At 32.9% G+C, this 25624-nt stretch overlaps 2 protein-coding genes across 4 annotated transcripts in view; one reads left to right on the top strand and one right to left on the bottom strand.

The window, feature by feature from the left end:
* LOC113520233 (tight junction protein ZO-1-like) overlaps positions 1–25624 on the bottom strand; it is a 133163-nt gene that overhangs the window by 57024 nt on the left and 50515 nt on the right. Inside the window, 1 exon segment of the mRNA XM_052901048.1 lies at positions 4021–4162. Within this exon segment, the coding sequence (XP_052757008.1) occupies positions 4021–4162 (142 nt within the window).
* LOC113520399 (thioredoxin domain-containing protein 12-like) lies at positions 392–4053 on the top strand. 3 transcript variants are annotated; one of them, XR_004224249.2, is made up of 4 exons: positions 392–1545; positions 2570–2720; positions 2852–2918; positions 4001–4053. XR_004224249.2 is itself a non-coding variant. In XM_031914654.2 (3 exons), the coding sequence occupies exons 1-3, from the start codon at positions 1214–1216 to the stop codon at positions 2855–2857; spliced, it is 489 nt and encodes a 162-aa protein (XP_031770514.2). In that variant the 5' UTR covers positions 392–1213; the 3' UTR covers positions 2858–2925. The 3 variants fall into 3 exon arrangements, 1 of the variants encoding a protein (XP_031770514.2); XR_004224248.2 differs by having other exon boundaries at positions 2570–2745; XM_031914654.2 differs by lacking the exon at positions 4001–4053 and having other exon boundaries at positions 2852–2925.

Raw genomic sequence — 25624 nt, 5'->3', positions numbered from 1 at the left:
AAGAATATGATTTTATCTATTCTATTGCATAAAGCTCATGTTACACAAGTGATAAAAACACTGGTAGAACGCCCACATGAATGACTATACCCACCAATATAATTCGTGTAGATTCGTAGGATAATACCTATTAAAATAAACTTGTAATAATTTAACGACTGGTTCCTGCAAATTTAACAAATGATAATTAGCATAAAAATTGTCTATATAATATATTTATAGGACTTAGTAAATGTCTATAGGCGACATTTACTACTTTCTATTAAGTGGACTGTAAGCCGTTTTAAATTACATAAAAAATTCGTCTATGTAAGTACAAAATTTTAATTAAATCTATACAGTTATATAACGAAGATCGAAAATTGAAACACCTTTATGGCGTATCTCCAATTATCATGAAACGTCTCATAAACCTATTTTAGCTATTGTTTGTCTTTTTCTTTGGTGCTAACTTCCTTATTTGAAAGAAAGTGACAAAATATAGTAATAATAAAAAAAAGTTTGTAGAAGAGGTGTTTTTTTAATAAGGGGTATGACTATATGACCATGGGTAATTAGTTACTTTTTTATCTTGACTTGTATACATCCTTAAGTCTATATTTACACCTATGACCGATTTCCATCAAAGATGTGTTTTTCGTTACATCGTATATAACTGTAAAAAGTATATACCATACCTTTACTTTATACCATTGCATAAAATAAATATAGAATCTGAATCACGACGGTGGCAATCAGGCACACGGCCCGCCTGATGATAAGCAGTATCGTAATCTATCATTGCCACAACATCAGAAGTATAACGTGTGCGTTGAACTTTATAATTTGTTGGTTTTAGTTAGTTAAAATGTGACTTTGAAGAAACATTATAACGATTTTTTGTTATTGTATAAGACTTCGGGTTAATATCTATTTAATACAGATAAATTTTATCTGTGATATTCTAACATTTTTCGGAACAAGACTCGCAGTGGCATCTCGTGGTTTTCGTCAGAACTACAATCTCATCAAAGTACACTCCGGTACGATACGTACAGCGCAATAGATTTGAGATTCGTCACTAGATGACGCTTTTAGTAACCTACTTGAAATTACGCGTCAAATTCAAACGCGTCAAAATGGCTGACCAGCTGGCAACAAAATTTAAAGCTATAAAATGTAAATAGCCGACTTAGCGCATTAAGAACATATATATTTTTTTAATAACAAAGCAATGGCTGCAGGTAATATAATGAAAGCATTCTTTACTTTGATCTTCGACAAAGTTCACTGTAGTTCATTGAGTGGCAGAGACAACGGATTTGGAAACAATTATATATGGGCAGGATCACTGGAGTCAGGTTTACAAATAGCCACACATCATAACAAGCCTGTTATGGTGATTATACACAAATCCTGGTGTTCAGCCTGCAAGAATTTGAAGCCTAAATTTGCTACTTCGTCGGAGATACAATCGTTGAGCAAGCATTTCGTTATGGTCAACTTGGTTGACGAAGAGGAGCCGAAAAATAGCAGTTTTGCTCCCGACGGATCTTATATACCCAGGTAAAATTAGTTACTAAAAATAGCATTATAATATTTCAATGTGGAAATGCCTCTGTCTACCCATTAAAGGATTATAATCGTATGAATACTTTTTCATGATAACTTTACAATAAATACATTTAGTAGAAGATTCTATAATTAAGTTTTTAGTAATGGTATATTTCATTCAAACTTACCATTATGGTTGTCATTAAAATGTTTACCTTTTATAATATTAATAGTATTGTAAAAAATGTGAGTTTCTTAATTTACTCATATTTTTATTTATACAAATTTAAGTTACCAGCGCCAAAATTTGAACCGATTTTGATAATTCTTTTTGCATTTAATAAAGCTTACGAGTACTCTCATGTTGATTCCATATTAATTTTGTCACGATTGGAATAGCTCTTATTGTTGCTTGTTATTGTTTTACTCGTTTACATATTTTTTATTTTTGCACAAAAGAAATTCAATAAATTTAAAACAACATGTAAATCCGACATAAATAATTACTATATAGTATGACGTACAATAGTTATTATACAACAAAAAAAACTGTTACACCTAACAGATGGAATAAAAATACATAAATAAGTAAATACCTTATGATTTCTTATTACATCGTCTTTACAAATAGATCCAACAAAATACAACTGTTACTGCATAATCTATGGTTGCTGCAAAGATCGTGAAGTGTGAAGCAAATTGCGACGACCTACTAATCAGCAGCCACATTCACGTCATTCGTTATAATTGACTTGCATTATATACCGTTACCTCTTCGTTTCATATATATTCAAATTATTGTAAATTTATATAGTATAGTTGCAATATTAAAAATCATATCTAAAACAACAACAAATTCGTTATTACTGCAAATCCAGTAAAATAAACTTGGAACTACCCAATCGGCAAGGGCAAACCTACGCACACATGCCCAAATATATGACACTAACAACAACAAACATAATAAAAACTTTATAGTAATACATGTACGAGTATATAGTAAACATTCTAGACCTAAAAAAACCACTGTTTCTAGGATACTGTTCGTATCACCAAAAGGATCTGTGGACCACGACATCTACAATGAGGAGGGTAGCAGTCAATACAAATACTTCTACAGCAGGCCGGAACAAATCGCTAAATCGATGAGAAAAGTCCTCGAAAAATATAAACATGAACAATTCGATGTATGATGAACATTCCAAATTTATAGTGAGACTTTTACATTATAAAACTTCTAACACTGTCTTAAGAAATGTAATTATTTTAAAATGCTATATGTGTTTGATGTAAAACTGACAAATTTCCTTGTTTACAGGAATGAACGTAGACATGAAGTGAAATAATTTTGACTATTAAATAGACTCAATAAAGTGAATGAAGCAGTAATATACTATTTATATACATAGTAGATAAGTACAACGAAAATTTAGAAATAACTATTACAAAAAACCCGAATTTAACTCACGCATATTCACGAGAAAAAAAAAGGGTAGTGTGTAGTGAAAATATAATGTACAAATATATAAATTATCCGTGTGGTCCCAGCATAGAAGAGTCCCTTTCTTTTCTCGTGATCGTGGTCTTGTCATAAGAGGCGACTAAGAAAGGGCGAGGGAATGGCAACAGCGTCCCTTCAAAAACATCTCCAAAGCCTAACTGCGGTTGCCAATTCGCCTGTCAAGCATGGCAACTACTGGCAAAACCCATCTAAGGGAGGCTTATGTTCAGTAGTGGACAGTTAAAAGCCGATATGATGATGATGTAGTGAAAATAGCCTGAATTGTGAGTAAACATTTTCGGATTAAAAAGAAATAAATCGATTTATGGTTAGCAAATATATCGCGTGATTTGTAAAAAATACAGTGAGAACTTTTTATTATTTAAAAGTGAGAAAGATACTAATTTTTTTTCGCGATTTAAAGACTAAAACCACACTATAGTATCGGTCTTGGTTCGCTCTCGATCTAATAAAATATTGTTACATTAGAAATAAAGTGCGTATTCACACTATAATCCAGTCTCGTTTCGATCAACTTGAACTGTTTCAGTTTGAGAGCGAATCGAGACATCAGGAACAGAACCGAGGGACAGGCCTAATTCATCATTGAAAACAATATCACAGAAATTCAGCTACTGTTCTCATAGGTTATAAACAGTACAACGGTATAAATCTGCTTCCGATAAATAATTAGGTATTTATAGTAGGTGCCTACTTTGTTATTAAAACATAAACATACACTGGGACCGTATTTCATTTCATTTTTGTTCGATTACTCGAGGCATAATTTAGACACTCGTATTTCTAGCCGGCTAATACATAGATGTATAGGTATACGTCTTCGCATCCAATATTTTTAGAGGGTATCGATTAAGAAAAGAAAACGTAGCCTTTAAAACGTAGATAGAAAATGTCAGGTTTTAATCTATGTTTTAAAAGGACGCAAATGAGAAATAACTTTTACAGCAAAGGTAATAAGTACTCACATCTTCGACGACTGGTTCGACGTACATCTCCATGGTGTTGTTGAGCGGCGGTAGGATCATCGGTGAGGCCGCCGCTGAGGACCTCCTGGATATACTGTTGCAGGAACATTGCGACACCGAACGACGTGATCGGGGAGATTCTCTGTCGACAAATTATAACGATTTGTTACTTTAACTTCCAGACATTAGGGGCAAGGAATTGTTAATAATGAGGTCTAACAGATCCATTGCTAGTGATATACATTACTATTTTTTTAATGGATGATAATGGAATGGTAAACCCCGCCCACGCTAACGGTATACGCTGGCAGGCACCAGTGAGGGCTGATAAGTGAGAATGAAAAATCAAGTCAGTGAGTCCATTGTGATGAATACATTTGGAACTCAGCATGGTAGTTTACAGGGGGAAACACGTGGAAGTCGACCTAACAGTCACAATCACAGCTGCTTCACGGCAGAAACACAAATGTGACAGAGGTTCCCATGCAGACGACTTGTGACGTGACCATGTACTAAGTCTCCCTGTGTAGGCTAGTCTGTAACAAATTTAAACTTAGGACTGCGAATAGCAAAAGTGACTCAATTGTTCCATTATATTGAAGACAACTGGTAACAAATTTAGGACAGCATAAATGCAAATACAATTGACGTAAAACTGCACTATAATCGTGTAAATGTGCCAACTATCAAAATGTCACACAGTTATAGTTTTAGTTTACACAACAAAATTTTAGCATACATGAAAAATTATATGTTTATAATAGAATGATTTACATTTCATAGCTTTTTGCCTGCATAATCAAGAACACTTTTTGTATAAGCATTTTTTATGATTGTTGATTAGTTTCTTTTCTGTTAATGTTATGAATATAGTATAAATGTTATTTTATCCACTAAAATATGTCAATTATTTAATAGCTCATAATTTGCAATATTATATACTGTTTTTAAAATAAGATTCATTTGCGGATCAATGTCAAGTCTTCCGGGCTAAACCCAGATCGTCAAAATTACTAGAAAGAAAGTTCCTTCCGTGTTTCGGGGCTGTATGGCAGTGAAGTTATAAGGTACGCAGGTATAACATTATATTCCCCAAAAATGGTAATGCATAAGTAACTTTACTAGTAGGTAACTTTACTGATTTATGTCATGGTTGTGTATACTATTTTATATGTCTTAGATATTGTATGTTTCCCTTTCAAAGTGAAATAAAAAATAAAAATAAAAAATAAGTGGTACCATGGATACCACAGAGTAATACTATAGTGTCCACCCATGGTGCTGTTCATGTCTATTGGTGACGATTACCGTTTTTCATCAGGAAGGTCGTCAATGCAATGTTGTATGCAATATATATATAATGATTTTTAATCAGTTGACGTCCCGGCATATGTGTGTTAGTGTTGCCACCTGTGAGTAAAAAATGCTAAATGCTGCATGCCATATTTTAATAAAGTTCGCAAAAGCGCGAGATTTCCCTAAAGAATAGTGACTACGTGACGAAAACCTAAGCTCCCTCACCTTATAATCAAGCATGGTATTTTAAATACCTTCCTCCCCTCTGAACAGGTCACGTAGTAGTATAGGTACGTTTCATTAATAGGATTTTTTTTATTAACTAATTAAGGTCGATTGACGTAATTTGCTTATTATCTATAATTATCTACTAGCATAATTATATTACATTTGATAAGATTAAAATGCCCGATAGATAACTTCTGGACACCTTAAATTCGCCACTTATTTACTTAATGTAAACAATATTAGTAGATTCAGTAGTTTATCTACATATATCTTACAAATTTACGAACTATTATGATAAACTGAATTCGACTTCAAAAATCTTATTCATTACATTTCATTTACATTAAAAAAGTTCCAGAATATCAACTATCATCCACAACATAATGCAAAGTGTAGAGTATAATATTTACCTTCTGTTTCGTCTACACACATGTTGCTTCGCTCGATCGCATCTACATCTCACAGGGACGAAATATCCCAACTGTGGTAGTGGAGCGGGTCCATTGGAGTCACTAGAATCACTCCACTCTGGTTGGCTGAATGGACCGATGCCATAAGCCGACGGCATATCGTCAATTTAAAAAGTAATTTATATATTTTTTTTAATTCACCACTGCATTGCGCGGCAAACACTGTTTACATTAATCTATGTTAAATTTTGTTTTTTTTTTTTCACTATTCATTATCACTAATTAAAGTTCGGAATGATAGCACACAAAGTTCAATTATCAAACACAATTTTAGCACAATTATTCAAGGCTAGTTATCACAGTTCTTAGAACACGTCTTGTTATTAACAATTACAATATCGTTGTAACCTAATTTCTAAAAGTCTGTGAAGAAAATTTTACGGTGTAGTGATAATAATTTGGGAGCGGTAATGTTATAATTGGATTAAAAGACTTAAATGATATCTTTTGATAAGATTAAATAAATGTTAAACAAACTTCACTCATAGTTTTTTAAGTCTTGTTGTCTTTTAGGAGTGATTTATATCATGAATGGATTGTGTATGGAGTTTGTGTAATGGGCCCGTAACGTAAGTAAATAGGTATATTTAGGAATATTTACGTTATGAAAAGTATATTAAATTTATTTAAGATTTTATCCTAATAAAAAAATACTTCAATCTCGGTAAATCTATTCGTACATTCACAAGGTAATACAATGTTTAGAGTAATCAAAATTGGTTGAAATTCGAGAAGCAAACCTATAAAAATTAAAAACATACAGTTGAATTAATGACCTTCTTCTTTTCGAAGTTGGTTAAAATGAGTTAAGGACGATACGTTATTATGGTAAGTCATTGATTACACAATGAAAACGTAAATCAAATTTTAATAGCTCACCATAAACTAATAATTTAATGATTGTGGATTTACATAGAATATGTTTTCAAATATGTACTTGTATATTTTCTTGATTCATATATGTAACCTTTACAACCTTAAGCTATTAACTGCGACTTCGTTCACGTGACCGGAATATGTTTTCCGACTAGAAAAAAGAAACCTATATCCTTCCTCATCCCATATAGTACGTGTATACCAAATTTCATAGGAATTGGACAAGCCATTAAAGCGTAATAAGGTAACAAACAAACTCACTTTCATATTTACAATATTAGTAAAGATTATAGTTTATTTCGAAAGAATGAAAACTTATCTAAGTTTTGTTTTAATCACTATAAAAATGTTTTTTAAATAAAATTACTACATAGTATAAAACAAAGTCGCTGTCGCTGTCTGTCCGTCCCTATGTATACTTAAATCTTTAAAATTACGCAACGGATTTTGAAGCGGTTTTTTTTTTAAATAGAAAGAGTGAATAAAGAGGAAGGTTTATATATATAATACATGCATAATATAGTAGAGAAACACTGGTAATTTTAGAGGTTTGTAATGTGTACCCGTACGAAGCCGGGGCGGGTCGCTAGTAAGGAATAAATCAAAATAATTTAATCGATTTTTTTTTATTTGTGTTACAATTGGACATTATCAGATTGTTTTAAAGTCAAGTAAATTATTCATTTGTTAACATTTCTATTAAATTCTATTGAAATAGAGTATAGAACGGTGACGACCACCCTCTGCCTATATTACCTGCTTAGTTTTTTCTACAAGATACATGGAAAGTCGTAACGGAGCCCCTCCCACTGTTATATTGGTAAAAAATGCCGAAGGATCGTGGACTTCCATTCCAAACGTGAGGGAACGCACATTCCTGATAGGGAGACGTTTTTTATTTATTCCTTTGCCTCGTGACGGTGACTCACAAAGCGTTCTGCCGACATAATGTAATTATGAATGAACATTATTTTTTTTAATACGTGGAACTGGAAATGTCGATGTTCTATCTAGTCGGTACGGCATTAGTTAATTGGCACGTTCAAGCAAGTATACTTAAGTATGGGAGGCTCATTTTTTACTATATTTCCTTGGGAAAAATGTTCAGTTTCATTGATAGAAAAAGATACATATCAATGACTATGAATTCACTGTGTATAAAAAACCTTAAAGAAGTACAAACAGTTTTTACTCCAAAATATCCAAACATTGTTATAAACCTTTATATCTGTACTTTACACTATAGTAATATACGGGTGACATATTATACTAAATCACAAAAAAAAAACAATATTAATTCGAGTATATAACTAACGAACTGAACAAAACATTCGATTTTGAGCAAGTATCATTCATTCACAGTCATTAGATATTTGGAGATGACCTCAAAAAATTTGAATACAGTTCTTTTAAAGTAAAAACTGCATAAATGACAGCTGTCACACGCATCATACTACACCGCGCAGAATATATGATTTAACGAAAAACTTAATTTTAAATTATTGATTAGATATGGTTACTTGATTAGAGAAGTAAATACGACAACAATCAGAAGATTTCACATGAAGTACTTAATACATTATCAAATGTGTATATACTAAATAATACTAGGTCTAATCTGTGGCTTTACCCTCATATATATAAAGTATTGTATGTTAAATAATAATCAGTACGAATATAATAACCAGAGGGAGACTGTACAAAAGTCGATTGCTTGGGTACCTCTGTCCCATTCGTGTTTCAACCGTAAAGCAGTTGTGTTTGCATGGCTGTGTTTCGGTTTGAAGGGTGGGATATGGCGTGAATTTACTGGGTACAGAGGAATAACATCTGAATCCTCAGGAATGGCAACGCATGGGAGTTATCATGGGCGAAACAGTATACTCTGTTATGTCCATGGTGCTGCTCATGTCTATAGGCGACGGTTACTACTTTCCATTAGGTGGGCCGTCAACTTGTTTGCCATTCTAAGTTGTACAAAAAAATACAATCGAGTCGAGACCTTCTTATTTTTGAAGTCGGTTGAAAATGAAACCATATTTTGTCAGAAGTACGTTATGTACGGCCATTGGCACCACAGTACAACAGTAAAATAAATCATTCTGTTGAACCGTTTCAAAAATAACTCTTGCGACAGTTGAGTACAAGTTTTGTGACCATTGTAACATTGTTTGTATGCAAGTAACGTACCAACTACGCCATTACCATAGCCTCTACACACGAACGTTTAAAAAAAAAAGGTTAATATCTTTTTTAAGGAAATGCTCATTACATTTTACACTAAGATATACCGAAGGATATACAAAAATTCCTTAAGTATCACTTGTCGAGCAAAGCTTCCTGCTCATTAAACGATTCCTTAGTAAAAATACGTGTTTGGAATTTGGTGACTATGCACATGATTTTTACTATTATATATGAGGTTCTCATTATTTCTATAAGATTTTTTTATAAATTAAAATTTATCACATTACATCCATTATTAACAGCTTTCATAATAATATTGTAGAATGCAATAAATAAATTGAAATTGAAATAAAAAAATAAAAAAGTTTCTTAACATAATAGATAAATTTGGATTATTTTTTTGTCTCACTTCTCAATTCGTCTGTATTTTTTGTAGCTGTATTAGACGAATTCGGCTTTAATTTTAAACCGATTTTTTTTTGCAAAAGTCGTCTTTATTCATTGTGTAGCAAACAACTAGATTCCGCAAAGAAGTCTAACTTTAAGACATAGAAATTTAGACAATTTTGTATTCTAAATTCGAATATTGTCACTTTAATGTATTCTCGAAATCTCTCACCGTCCAATAATTACTCTAATATTTTATCACAATTGAAATTAGTGTTTTTTTTTTAAACGAATTGAATCTTACTTATTTGTTACTAACTGTATTCCACGGCCCCATTCGCGGGGATTAGTACATAAATATCCTATGAGCTAACTTAGGATAAAACCTAACCATATACTAAATTTCATTCAAAACCGTTCAGTAGTTTTCGCATGAAAGAGTAACAAAATGGAACTTTTCATTTATAATATCGTCATAGTCGTAGAATACTGACGGATCTGACAAATATTACATATATAGATGCGTCAGTATTCTACGACTATGACGATATTACAATAGGATGTAGTAATGTACATCAATGTTCGTGTGTAGAGGTCTTTAAACGTAAAACTTTGATTGGAACATCACACTGTACGCATTATAAGTAGTGCGCGTATTCGAGACTTCCTTTTCTGTCGATTATAGATTCGGCCTCCGGATCATTCGTTTACCAATTTGTGAAATTTTAATATTATTCCATTTTCAAACTACAGTGAAAATATCATTTAAAAAAAAAAGACAATTCGAAACTGGCTCTTTCTTTGTTATTGATATTATATAAAACACTAGCTTTTATCGGCGACTTTGTCCGCGTGACCGGGATATGTTCACTAACCGGATTAAAAAGTAGCCTTTGTCTTTCTCATCACACGTGTATACTAAACATTGTGATTGATTAAGCCGTTAAGCTGTCAAGAGGTAACAAACAAAAATACTTTCACATTTAAAAATATTAGTAAGGATTAGACCAATTTGGATGGAATTTAATGTACTACGTGTAACTAATATGTATTACAAATATTGATAGTTATTATTAAATAATAATTACCCTGTATTCCATAAAAAAAATGACTTCAGTTGTGACAAAACCAGTTATTTCCATTTAAAAACTAAACCACAAAACTGATTTTGATAAAATTTCTATGGGATCAATCTGGAAGCATATCCTTTCAGATAAAAAGAGACCTTTCTAAATCGGTTTACAACTGACGGAGTTATGAAGTAGCAAATATAAAAATAAAATACAACCGAATTGAGAACCTACTTCTTTTTGAAGTCGGTTGAAAAGCACTTGCGATTCCCCACATAAAAGTTATTTATATTATTCATCTATACTTATAATAAATCTGTAGAGAGGTTAATTCTGTACATGAAGTATATTTCCAAAATAACTACTCGTATCAGGGAGTGATTGATACTGATGTCAAAAATGCAATCAGTAAAATTTTTGTCTGTCTGTCTGTATGTTCGTTATAGGAACAAAAACTACTCGACGGATTTTATCGAAACTTAGTACAATTATTCTTCATACTCCTGGGCAGGTTATAGTATACCTTTCATCACGCTACGGTCAATAGGAGCAGAGCAGAGAAGGGAAATGTTGGGAAAACGGGAGAAATTACTCCATTTTTAAGCTTCCGTCGCGTGTGCAGTCTTAATGGCCACTTTTTAAAATGTAAAAATGTTCACCCGTGCGACGCCGGACGGGCCGCAAGTAGATAATAAATAACCTGTGTTATATTATATGTATTATAACAACTTTATTGTGAAATTGTACAAGTGTTTTTCTAATAATATCAATGTATGTACAAAGTTCTATTAAGAATTGACAGACTATTAACACGTACTACAAATTACACAATCGACTTCAATAAATAAGAATGGTGTTTTTTTTTATGTTTGTTAAGGTTACAAACATAAAAAAAAAACACCAATAATTCCATCAGTTATAAATTAATTTGGAAAATTCTTTTTTTATCTGACAGGAAATATTTTCAGATTGATCCACTAGAAATTTTATTAATTTAAATTAAATTAGTAATTGATTTAATATAATTTAGTTTTCAAATCCAAGTAACTGGATACGTCATAATTGAAGTAGTTTTTTTTCGTGGAAGACAATTTAATTTATGCTTATATGTATTTAAAAACAATAATTTAGTCATTGGCTCATTCTATCGTACATGTAAGATCACAATGAATACGTCCTTGAATATTCAATGCCCACTTATGGACTGTGTGAGGTCCAGATAAAAAAAAAGTAAACATCAGTCTACCATGAAAGCGTGCGTAGGCGTTCACCCGGAGTTTAGTCCTAACCAAGGTCGGCATGGTTGTCACTTATAATTTAAATAAATTAAACTGAGATTTAATAATACAATTACTTATTTTAAAAGCGACTTCAAAAAATTAGATTATCAATTTGTTTATTATTTTTGTGTCTATGTTACATGTGACTTTTTCTGAACTAATTTTGACAATTCTTTTTGCAATAAAAAAAAATTATCTATAATTACTTTGGGACTGTTTAAAGCAGCAGTATTTCCGAACCGATACGACCTCATAACCTTCAAGAAAAGAGCATATTCCTTTTTAAAAAGCCGGCACCACACCTGCGATGCTTCTGATGTTGTGCGTGATCATGGGTGGCGGTGGTCACTTAACATCAGCTGAGCCGAACGCTCATTTCCCTGTGATATAAAAAAAAAAAATTGCCGTTTTTTTTTCTGAGCAAAAATCTGCCAGTTGTGTTTGCGTAGCAACGATTATACACGATTCTATTATCCAAATTCAGGTATCTTCAATCTAATTTGTCTAGGTAACATCCACACGTTGGGGGGAAAAGGATTGTTAGTAATGGAGACTAAGAATCCCATTGCTAGCAATATATACAACCAGGTCGACCTCCTCGCGGTTCCCCCTGGAAACTATCATGGTTAATTCCTGATGAATTAATCATGATGGGCTAACTGGCCTATTTTCATTCTCATCTATCACCCTTCACTCGTGCACCGCTAGCGTATCCCGTTAGCGCAGGCGGGGTTACCATACCATTTTCACCCATAAAAAAAAACATCCACACGTTTATTACTAAATACGTTTAATACTAAAAGATGTTTCAATCGAAATCACTTTTTTTTATAAAGCAAAATGTACTTGTTTGGTTTCTTTGTAAAATTAGTAGTACCCTCGCCTGGATCACTATTACGAGCAAACATATAATTTATTAAAAAACTAAAATATGCACTGACTATTGCTTGTGTGCAAGAATTACCCTACGTTAATTGTTTTTAATCAATGTCATATTTTGAAGAAATGTTGATGTTCGTTTTGTGTTTATAAGATTACAATTTACACCATATACAGATTATAGTGTAATTTTAGTGTAGTAAGTGATATATCTTACCGAAAAAGGACTCCTGTATGATGGAGTTCAATCTGGAATAAAACAATCGATTGGCAACCCTAGTCCTATCGTGTGTGAACGATGCTTCACTCGATTTTATGGCATATGTAAGTCTTTTAGTAAATACTACCTGATATATACCTATAACAAAAATGTAAAAGGCAGAATCTGTGTTCTGAGATTTTTAAGCGACTTTCATTGGCGTATTAAGGATGACATTTGAGGACCCCCCTGGCCCCTTAATATGGTGCATAAATACTCACAGCTATATGACTTTGCAAGTATTGTTCACATCCAAGGGTAGATACCAAATAATTCAGGGATAGATACATCCCCCCTCCCTTAATTAGTCAATGATGACATCTAAAAGTAGAAGGTTCTTTGTGTGTTATCTGATATATTCAATGATTCTGAACTGACTTTCAATTGATAGATTTTATAAACTGATCTTTTTACCTTAGAGATTGAGATCCGGTCTTGATAAAGGTGTCAAGACAGGTAATAGTATTTTTTTTTTATGCAACTTAGAATGGCAAACAAACTGACGGCCCACCTGATGGAAAGTGGTAACCGTCGCCTATAGACATGAGCAGTACCATGGACATAACATAGTATATATACTGTTTCGCCCATGATACCCCCCATGCGTTGCCATTCCTGAGGACTCAGGTGTTATTCCTCTGTACCCAGTAAATTCACGCCATATCCCACCCTTCAAACCGAAACACAGCCATGCAAACACAACTGCTTCACGGTAGAAACACGAATGGGACAGAGGTAAAGCAATCGACTTTTGTACAAAGTCTCCCTCTGGTAATACCAATAGTAGTATCAATAAGTATAGACGGAATGGATGAGTTCGAGATGTCATTGATGTATTAACTATATTACTTATATCGATAAGTAGTTACTAATTAAAATTTTAATGTTCAAGTATTGTACGAAGATAGCGTCCTCTGGAATTAAAGATTTTTGGCTGTCCCGCCGTAGATGTATGAATATTAAAAAGGTCGCTCTGGCATGCTGCTGAACATAGGTCTCCTCCATAAGGGAGGTATTGTCAGTAATTGCTACTCTTGGTAAGTGGGTGTCAACCCACTGCAGTTAGTTTTAAGTGGCATTTTAAGGAGGACGCTGCCGCCAACCATTAAGCTCCAGTAGTAGCCTCTTATGACATCCACGGGAAATAAAGGGATGGCTCATTCTATGCCGGGATTACACTGGCAAGGCTTACTGGATAGAAATATTTGTACTATCAATAAAAATCAGAAGATTTTATATAAGCATGTAATGACAACGACAAGACAGTCCATGAGCTGAGAGCAATCTTTTCAACAAATAACATAGGCATAAGACAGTTGTAAAACAGTCATTCAAAACAATCAATCATACACTTGGTAAGTGAAAGTTATGCTTCGCAGGATAAAGTTAAGTTAAATGAACATAATCTTTATTTCCATACGAATAGGTTCAAAATGAAAAAATCGAAAATACAAATTAGTCACCGCACTTACAAAAGGTTTTTGTTCTGTAAATAGTCTGGCTCTGAGAACGGCAGAGCCTCTTGAGGCGCGTGGGACTCCAGTAATGGGTATAAAAACAACAAAAATGATGTTCCACATAATTGCTTTATCTCCTGAGATCCGAACGCGTATTTCATGTGAACATACCAACGTTGAATGCAATTAGAAGACAACGTGACCGAATAAATAGTTTTGTTTAATTATGATGGAATTAAAAATTTTCGGTTGAAACTAATTCTCTGAGATTTTGTGTGCATGATTAATGGCATAAGACAATGATACTCAAACTTAAGATTAGAATATCGGTACTTTCAACGCTTCAGTAGATGACAGGTTAGGAATAGTTTTTAGTAATTTTTCTTCAACTTTTGATAAGTTGAAAAAAGATTAGATGAAAATTAGCACTCTGCGTATTTGTCAGACTGATAACGACTTAATGGTAGAAGTTTAATGCATAACGAAGGGAGACTTTGTACACAAGTCGCCTGCATGGAAACTTCTGTCCTACCAGTGTTTCGCCGTGCTTGAGTGGCTGTGTTTCGGTTTGGAAAGTGGAATATGGCAGGGAAATACATAAATTAGTCCTTAGGATTGGCAACGCATGGATACTTGGATTTTGTCTGTGCTGTTTATGGTTATAAGCGACGATTACCACTTTCCACCCACTTGATGGGTAGTCAGTATATTTGCCATTCCATGATGCCAAAAAACCTACTTGCAAAATTACTGTCAAAAAAAGTTTGCGCCTGCACTTACCTGAGTGATCATAACAGTTTTTATTGCAGGGTCACAAAGTTTAAAATTAACTCGTTCTCTAAATACAGGACTGCTACTCGTGTTGATGAATCATCGAACATTGACTCTTTGGCTTAGCAATTGCTGTTTGTAGGACATTCGCCATTCAACTGTCCAAGAGTTATAATTAGTTTCAAAGACTTGTAAGCATTTGTGAGTCGCGGACAAAGTGATGGATTGCCATTATCTGCAAGTATCTAATATCTATTAATACATCTTCACGCAAGATCCTTTCTGGAATAGGCTGAGTGAACAGAGTGCTAACAATTTTTGTTTAATGTTTCAATGGTAAAGCAGCTGATAGCCCATATGATGGAAAGAGGTAATCGTAATTTAGCATTATTACTTCTTACATTGCCAAGTACATGGTGTGGTTCTGGCATAAAATAGGCCACCCCATCGTTTTCCGTGGGTGTCGTAAGAGAAGACTAAGGAAGGAGGAAGGATGGGCAGCAGCATCACTTTTAAAACTTCTCTAACGCCTAACTGCGGTTACCAATCCGTCTGCCAATTGTGACAATTACTGGCAAAACCCCCCAAGAAAGAGGTTTATGTTCAGCAGTAGACAGTTAAAGGCTGATATAATGGCTGCCAAGTACAATCCTTTAAATTGAAACAAAGCCATGCAAATCAAGTTTCTAATACAGCCAAGCAAGGCTATTGGCAGCAGTGATACGAGCGAGGAAGAAGTACTCAAGCAGGTGACTTTTGTACAAACCCTCCCTTTTATATCTATTATCCCGTTTGTTGCAGTAGTATAAAATTCAATCCAAAGAGCTCAGTTTTGTCTTGCATAAATTTTGTGTAGCATTTATTTTGGCATCGATACGCAAAAAAAAAAAAGAAATTAAGTGTGTCCCTGAAACAAGATTTCTATATGGCTAAGTGACTCAGTTCTTTTCTTAGATTCAAAACAATTCATTGTCCTGGTTTCCGGTTTCCAATCCAAAATTTAGTGCCTTCGATTGTATGTATTTGATAATAATATCATAAATAATAATCATCCCACGTTTCCACGTTACCTTGACAGATCATGGCGCATATTTCGATACCGACAATAAGATACACCTACAGTCATGTATTTATGTTAGCTTTATATATAAATATTTTTAACATCAATTAGTGAGTTTTTACAATATTCGAAATGTACCATATACGTCCTATCCTAATATTATATGTATGCCTATTTTCTTTATGTTACATAAAATGATAAATAAGCCAACGGTATATCTGATGGAAAGTGAGTACCATCTATAGACATGGTCAGTCTATGAGTGTCACAGAATATACTGTGATATCCTTAGAACCCCTCACGCATTGCTATAACACTTATGGTTACCAGTGCCCTATAATCTACTGTAATATCGATCTTCAAACTGAAATACGTCTGCTTTATGGCAAAAACATGAATGGGACAGAGATTCCAAACAAATTACTTTTATATACCTAAAGCCTTCCCTCTAGTATATAATAATATCATATTATTTTATTAATTTACTTATCCAGTAACAATTATTTGCTTTTAATTTTTTATTCAATCTATGTGTATTCCCAAGTCTACCGCTTAAAAATGTCTTATATGTACAGTCTGACAAAATGCATAGAACATGTGAAATGCAGGAATTAAGGGAATGTTTTAAATTGTATTCCACAAAAAAAAAAAGAAAAAAAAAACTATTACAATTGTGGCAAAACCAGTTATTTCGATTGATAAACCAAATTACTGCGTTGATTTTGATAAAATTTCTACGGGATCAATATGTAAATATATCCTATCAGGTAAAGAAATAATTTTCCAAATCGGTTTACAACTAACAGAATTGTGAGGTAACAAAAGAAAAATTCAAAACTCAAATCGGTTGAAAAACAAACACATATTATAAAAATGGATAGCTATAAAAGATATAGTAGAGGAAGAATGGATTGTGTAAAAGATGATATGGCCAGAATATTAATAAAATATAACTAATTAATTATTATATAGCTTACCCTCAAGGTAAGAGCAGAAGTATGGTAGTCTAACAAAAATTGTGTAGACTACATTACATTTGCTATGAAATAATAATAAAAGTATCCGTGTGTATGTATGTCATATAATATTATGTGTACCAATACTAGATATGTACGTATAATATTATTCGTCACATGACAAAGGCTAAGATCGTTTTTGCTAACCGCTAACATAAGAACTTTATGCGGTTTCACATAGTACGAGTATTAGCTTGTGGTTCAATAATAATAAACAAATTTCATCTATTTTTTAAGATATACGTATTAAATGTGTTTAGTTAATACATATGCTTGTTTGTATAATAATATAATAGTGAAAGTAAATTTGTTTCTTTGTTTGTCATCTTTTGACGTCTTTAACGCTTCAACCGATTGTCATGTCATGTAATCATACTATTTTTTTTGATGGGTGAAAATGGCATGGTAAGCCCGCCTGCGCTAACAGGATAGTCTGGCGGAGCACCAGTGAAGGGTGATAGATGAGAATGAAAACAGGCCAGTTAGCCCATCATGATGAATTCATTAGGAATTAACTATGATAATTTCCAGGGAGAACCGCGAGGAGGTCGACCTCCAGTGTCCATTACTAACAATCCCTTTCCCCCCTGTAATCATACTATTTGGGATGGTGATAGATATGGCTAAGTTTTAATTCAAATAATCATTATCTTCCGATTACGAGGACGAAGTTGCGGGTAAAGGCTAGTAAAATAATAATACATATACTATATATTTTATATATAAATAATATATATATATATATACGTACTTAATTCATCTCTTTTCTATGCTTCCATAGATTTTTATCATAACCAGGCAGTATTTACAGAATTTTCATCAACAATGCAATCAAGTCATATTCCGAGCTAAATCGCTTATATGTTATATGTAATTCGATTATAACTGCAACGAGTCAAACAACAGAGGCTTTGTACAAAAATCGTCTGCTTGGGTACATCCGTCCCAGTCATGTTTCTACCGTGAAGCAGTTGTGTTTGCATGACTGTGTTTCGGTATGAAGGGTGGGATATGGCGTGAATTTACTGGGTACAGAGGAATAACACCTGAGTCCTCAGGAATGGCAACGCATGGGGGGTATCATGGGCGAAATAGTATATTCTGTTATGTCCATGGTATTACTCATGTCTATAGGCGACGGTTATCACTTTCCATCAAGTGGGCCGTCAGCTTGTTTGCCATTCTAAGTTGTATTAAAAAAAAGCATGGGGGGTATCATGGGCAACAGAGTACACTCTGTTATGTCCATGGTACTGTTCATGTGTATAAACGACGGTTACCACTTTTCATCAGGTGGGCCGTCAACTTGATTGCTATTCTAAATTGCACAAAAAATTAACTCCATTTATGCTCAATTCCTACGTTTTAATGATATTATACAAAGGACTAATAAAACATCATTAACTCGACTTTTATTCAGTATCAACAAATAATCGTATTTTAAAATTATTTGACTTCTTATTAAGCGGATATTTTGATTTAACTAGTGAGTTTTTTTGTAATATAGTGACTTTTTTTCTAATATATAATGCATTAGAGTGGATTTTCATTTAATTTTCGGCCGATTCGATTGATTGTCAAACAGTTCTAAAATTTATGAAACCATCCAATTAATCTCTTTTAAGTCAACCCTTATGTTCACTGTTGCGTGTTTTTTGGCTATAATAACAAATAGGCAGCTGCAGATGAATCAATTTTTTTTTATTGGATGACAATGGAGTGGTAACCCCGCCTGCCCTAACGGGATACGCTGGCGAAGCACCAGTGAAGGGTGATCGATGAGGATGAAAACAGGCCAGTTAGCCCATCATGATGAATTCATCAGGAATTAATCATGATAGTATCCAGGGGCAACCGCGAGAAGGTCGACCTGGTTGGATATATTGCTAGCAATGGGATTCTTAGTCCCTATTACTAACAAACCCTTTTCCCCCCAGATGGATCAATTTCAAATGATCATTAAGTGTCCTGAAGACAATTGCTGATAAAATGGACTGCCCCATCCTAAAATATTGGGTGGGACAGGTTATCAATGTAAGAGCGTTATAACCGCTCATTTATTAACATAGGTTAAGTCAATTTGTAACTAACAAAATGGGCCTTATGTAGTGTAATTAAATAAATATTATTATTATTATTGTTAAAAATTACTAAATTCAATGCTGAATTTAAGATAGGTTTTAAAGCGAAATTTATTACAGAACCGGGCTAATTCAAATTCAAATCAACTTTATTGAAATAGACTTGTTTACAAACACTTAAATCGTAACTTTTTTTAAATCTACTACAGGGTTCGAAATGTTATTATCTGTTGAGATGAGCCCGCAAGAATCTCAACAGTTACTGTTTTAAATCTCTGTTAACATTTCTTTTTCTTATTTGTACTATGTTTAAAATTAACTAATAATTATCTAGTATATAGTTTATAAAGTCCAATTATCATATAACCTTCGTGTATGACCCACGGCGAGTTTAACATCTCAGTTCTCGGCTAAGCAAGCCATGTACTCGAATGCCAAGCGACCCGTGCACAAGTTCGGCTCATTACACACAACGCTTTTTGCTTCAACACGTGACTCTGATTTTTTAGAAGTCCTCCTACCAACCTACCAAATTATTTTGACCTTCCTCGGCCGTCACTACACTAGTAAATTGTACTTCGTGTTGTGAGTAATACGAAGGTGCCTTCTGAGGTCCACAATTATTTGCCACTATTCTATGTGGACGTGGGCGCTAATATGATCCAACAAGATTGCGTCTTGTATAAATTGGTTACCATTTTGTCAAGTACAATTGGATGGAATTATGTTATGCGTCACTCTTTTTGTTTGCGAGATTTGGCGAAGAATATTTTGTATAAATATCTATTGCGCAAGGTATTATTTTATTGACACTGTTAATTTGAAGACGAAAAAATGATGATACGGATTATGACAGTTAAAAAACTCACATTAAGAATAAGTTCCTTTGTATTAATAAATTCTAATTTAGGAAAAAATATTTCAATCAAATTTTCTAACCAGTAGGAACAACACTTTTTGAATATTATTTATTAGTAACAATATCGCGTAGTATAGTTTATAATAGCACAGTAAAATAATACTATAAAAACATACATTATTACGTTCCACAAAAAAAAAAAACTAATTGCAATTGTAGCAAAACCAGTTATTTTAATTTCAAAACTAAACTACTAAACCGATTATAACTAAAATTCTATGGGATGGATCTGTAAGGATATCCTTATAACTGAAATAAAAAAACATAAAACAATATAACCGAAAGAACCTCCATCTTTTTGTTTAAACGCTAATCTAATTAAGATAATTTTAAAGATTTAAAAAGAATCGATTACCAAATTAGATCCGATAGAATCGGTTCGACTCAAACACTGAATATGTACAACGTATGTAGGTACGTACGTATTATATATAATATACCTCATTGGATTCAAATGAGGACATTTCGGATTTTCAGCAAAGTTTAAAATAAGACGTGTGCCGTCACTCGATCGGGCGGGGAGTAACAGATCTGAACAGAATTTATGGCTATAATATTTTTCTTAGAACCGTTCCCCGGTTGGGCGAAAATTAATCGGTACTGAAATGGCGGCGACATATCCCACTAGTTCGATGGTATTTTTAGTATACACAGCTCTAAATACTTATCCTCAATATCGGAAACAGTACCGAAATCACTCTCATCCGTGTCACGTGATGTTGCGCAATATCAAGCAGATAATCTGAATAAACACAAAAAAATGTTGTTTTAAGTGTAGATAATTGTATTAATTTATTATATGAACATATACAAACTTAATATAAAAATTTTTTGTATAAAATAAAATAAAAAAAAAAAATTAAAAAATTAATTTTGGGTTTGCTGAAAGAAATCTCTTTAAGAGATAAGTTCGCCTTTGTGCACTATTATGTTTAATTGTTTTTCTGATACAATTCCTTTTCGTGTACAATAAAAAATATTTATTTTAGTTTTAAAAAAATTAAATTAATGTTGTCATCATAAAGCACAACTATACCTATGGGCTAGTTGAGCCCTTCGCCCTTGACGAGCGAAGCTTTCAACTATGGACAAAGACATGTCATAATAGTCGTTATGCTACTTTTAAGGGACTAGTTCTCCCCCCCAGCCACTTGAAAAATAATATTAAATACGCCAGGGCTCACAATTATAATTATAAATACAAACAGTATAAATAAATCACGTTTTATAACCAATAAAATGTCCATTATTAAAATGATAAATTATTGTGATAAAATATTACGTAACATTCGGTTCCCAGGTTCAGAATAATTTTTAATAAATATTTATTGAAACTTACTATTAAGTATTGAATTAAAGAACTATGTATATCAAACATCTCAAGTCTGTCAAGTTTATATTACGCTATAGAGGAGTTTATTTTATAATTAAAAATATATCAGATAGAACGTTTCCCAAATTCTGAAACGTTACACATGTTCGTTCAAATTACAGTAACGATATTTTTAGATTCTTCTTATAACCACTTCGGGTCGTTAACTTGAATGGACAGATTTAGTTGCATTTTTTAAATTTAATATTAATCTATTTATATATAATAAAAATATCCTTCACATAATATATGCCACCAAAGAGAAAGTTGGAGAATTTAAATGTAAAACTTTTGGATACATCACGAAATCAGTATCTCGAAAAAACAAAGATTGCATTTAAATAAGAAAAGGTAGTTTTATCTACATACTAAGACTAAGACAAGAACGTACACAGTGTTTTGAGTAGGTAATAACATTCTGCAAGTTGTAGCATGATACTTGATTATATTTGATATTTTGGCAATTATAGCTGTAAAAGAATTGTGTGAGAGAGAATGGTGATGAAGTCAATCTGAGTAATTATCATTCATATTGTCTTAAAATCAACTCTTTTGTTGAATGTTATGTTTTAGTACTTTTTTATAATGACCCTTTACTGGCACCATACTAAAAAGTCAACACCGTTTAGTTTGGTGTTTTAGTTTAAAAATTAATAATTTTCTTTTAACCAATTAAAATTATGACGGGTGAGAATTATTTTAGTTTTAATAATCATTTTTATTACATTCTAAAGTGTACTTTAGAATAAAGCTTTACCTGTAAAGGACTTGTGTGGAAAATGGTATAGTACAGCTACATAATCATTCCATGGACCAACATAATCATCCCATATATTACCATAGCGCTTACATAATCAAAGCCCGCATGATGCCCCGCCCCCTATAAATCAGCCCAATTGATTTTAACTTTATTTTGTCATGTCGACATTCGCCGAGATAAGGCGAGAACAATAAAATTTTATTTCCCCTTATCTAAACCATAGAGAACAAACGGTCCCGGCCAGTGCCTTAAACCTGTCTCTTTCCTATTCAAAATTTATCTAAATCATCATTCCGAATGCTTTATCAGGACGTTTGTCTGCTTTGTGGTACGCAGCAAAGCTTTTATTCTCTTAGTTACCACCCGCTGTTCGCGTTCCATTATTTGCTTCGTCTCATCCTATTAGATAAACCTAAATCCCGCTATTTCCTATACGTGAATTACGGAAGTAGGATAACCAACGAAATAGAACACTTCCAGATTGTGTACCAAGATAAAACATATACCAGTTTTTAAGTTACACCTTTAGGAATTCAACTGTAAAAACTGCATCCAATTTCGTGTAGTTGTTTTTGCATGATGTCGGAAAAAACGTATAGACAGACACATAAAATTTCTGATAATTATCCTTTTGGATTCTGTTGTTCTTATTATAAAACCCCTCATATTAATTTTACTTAAATATCTCCCATGTACAGACATTTTATTATATAAATAAAATTAATCCCAAATTACGAGTGTATTCTAAAAACATTATAATATTTTATTCCCTTTTATTAAATTATTTATTTTTTTATCGGGTCGAGTCGGTTGAATTAGAAAAAATATTTGTTAATGTCATTCGTCTTCACAAGAAAATGTCAAAAAGATTTAAATAGTTTTATAACCCAAGTATCACTGATATGTAACAAAAAACTAGGATTCGCATATAAATGTTACACTGGAAACTGTACCAAAATAAAAAAGTAGTTACCATAGAGTATATCGTAGAGACATAAGTGTAATTGAATATTTATCGTAAACAAAAAAATTACACGTAGACGTTACTTTTTTTTTACAATTAGAATATTTCGTACATTGTTCTACAAGCATCACTGGCTGGTTACAAATGAGCGCATAATTAGGTAGAATACACATTTTTTTTTAAAGTTACACTGATAGAAATGTTAAGAAGAAACCGTAGTGTTGGTTAGTATTATATTATCTGTGCTTGCTTATATGATGTACTGGAAGGAAGAGCTGTTTCAACAATAGTATTAAATACTAGTCATTTGGTCTCGATTCATAAGGGTAAATAGAATATTCGTATAGTTATTTGCTGTTAAAACAGCTTTCAGAAGGTGAAGAAAATTTTAATATCAGTTCAATAGTTTTTGATTTTCGATGAATGTAGATGGTTATAAAGGGTAGAAGAAGACCTAAAAAGACACGGATGGAATGTGTGAAACAAGATATGACCAGAATCAAAGTAAATCCGGATATGACTGCAAATAGAGTAGAATGGAAGAGGGAAACATATTACAGTACGTCGACCCCAAATAATAGGAGGGGGGGGGGATAAGGGCAGGAAGATGACGATGAAAAATTTATTAGTGCCGCTTTTTATTCTCTGATTGTATGTAGTCATGAAGAATGTAGAGATCTTTGATAATAATAGTTATGTTTCTCATAAAATATCCTAGATGGCGTCAGTATCAAATTATCGCATTCCTATTTACGAATTAAATTAATTTATAGGACACAGATTGATGTAATATAATGTAAATTGGATTCCCATTTCCGCATTAAGTCTCTCAAATAGATAACTTCTTACTTTTTAGAAATGGCAACACATGAGTGGGAACATGAACATTACTAATATATTCCATGATGTTCACAATACTGATAACGTCTACAGGAACTGACTACTTTTTCTGGGCCCTTAACTTATTTGCTATTCCAAGTTGCAAAATGTTTGACTATTTAACAGACTAACAAGTCACGAGTACAAAAAATACTAATAATATTATATTATTATTGTAAATGTGAAAGTTTATGATAGTGTGAGGTGGATGTTTGTTACTCTCTCACACAAAAACTAACAAACGGATTTGAAAGAAATTTGATACGAGTACACGGACAGATTATATCAGAACTTAGAACACAAGTTACTTCATATACTAATTTGCGAGGGCAAAACTGTTGCTTCAATTTCACAAAATACACATGATACAACTAGTACTTGATTTAATATTGCCAAGTTTTACACAAAAGTGTAATATTTAATTACAATGTGATTAAACAGCTAAATACCTCTATGTTGGTATGTCGTGTTAGTTCAATATGCATGTAAGTTGTGGGAGGCAGCCGTGTTTTCATTTGTATGTATTAGATAATTATAAAAAAGCGTTAACGCATTAATGCACTGCATGAGTAAGTTGGTTGGCATGGGAACTAGGAATCTTGTTTAATAATAGAATACACAAACAAACAGATGAAATGAAATATTTATCTCAGTGATCTTTTAGCGTTTTGACACTACAATGAGTTTTGTGTTCATGTCATGTAAAGATATTTTTTTTTTTAAACTTTCGTATAATTTTACTTACGACTTGAAAGGTTTTTATCTTCATAAGGTTACTATCTTAATTAGATTTAGATTTAGATTAAAATAACAAAAAGTAAAGAAAATGAGAACAGAAACAAGCTAGGATATAGATATAACATAGATTTTTAGAATAAAATTTATACAAAAATGTTTAGGAGTACATATAAATACTTACAGAAAAATACTTTTAGAATCGTCTTATGATAAGAGGTATCCATATGATAAGAGGTTTACCCACTGACTTTTTCAAATAAATTAACGGTACTCCAAATAGAAAGGGACGAGAGTCGCCTATAAGACATGAACAGCACTATGGACTTAGAATACACTGTAATGCCTATGGTATTTACAGTTATCGTCATATCAGCCATCTGTCCACTGCTGAACATAGGTCTACCCCTTAGAGGTGTTTACCAGTTGTTGCCACGTTTGGAAAGAGCCTTGGCAATCGCAGTTAGACTTTGATGATGTTTTTACTGGTAAAAAGGACGCTATTAACCTTCCTTAGTCGCCTCTTATGACACCTACGAGAAAAGAAGCAGTGGTCCATTCTATGCCGGGACCACATGGCAAGCAAAAGTTACGAGTGCCCTTAATTTATGATTTGACTTACTAATTTCATTTAGATATTTCTGTGATAATTTCGCAA

Source organism: Galleria mellonella, unplaced genomic scaffold (assembly GCF_026898425.1).
Source record: "Galleria mellonella isolate WM207_F2 unplaced genomic scaffold, CSIRO_AGI_GalMel_v1 utg1267, whole genome shotgun sequence".
In the NCBI taxonomy this organism is placed as follows: Eukaryota; Metazoa; Arthropoda; class Insecta; order Lepidoptera; family Pyralidae; genus Galleria; species Galleria mellonella.
This window is presented reverse-complemented; position numbering and strand designations above follow the sequence as displayed.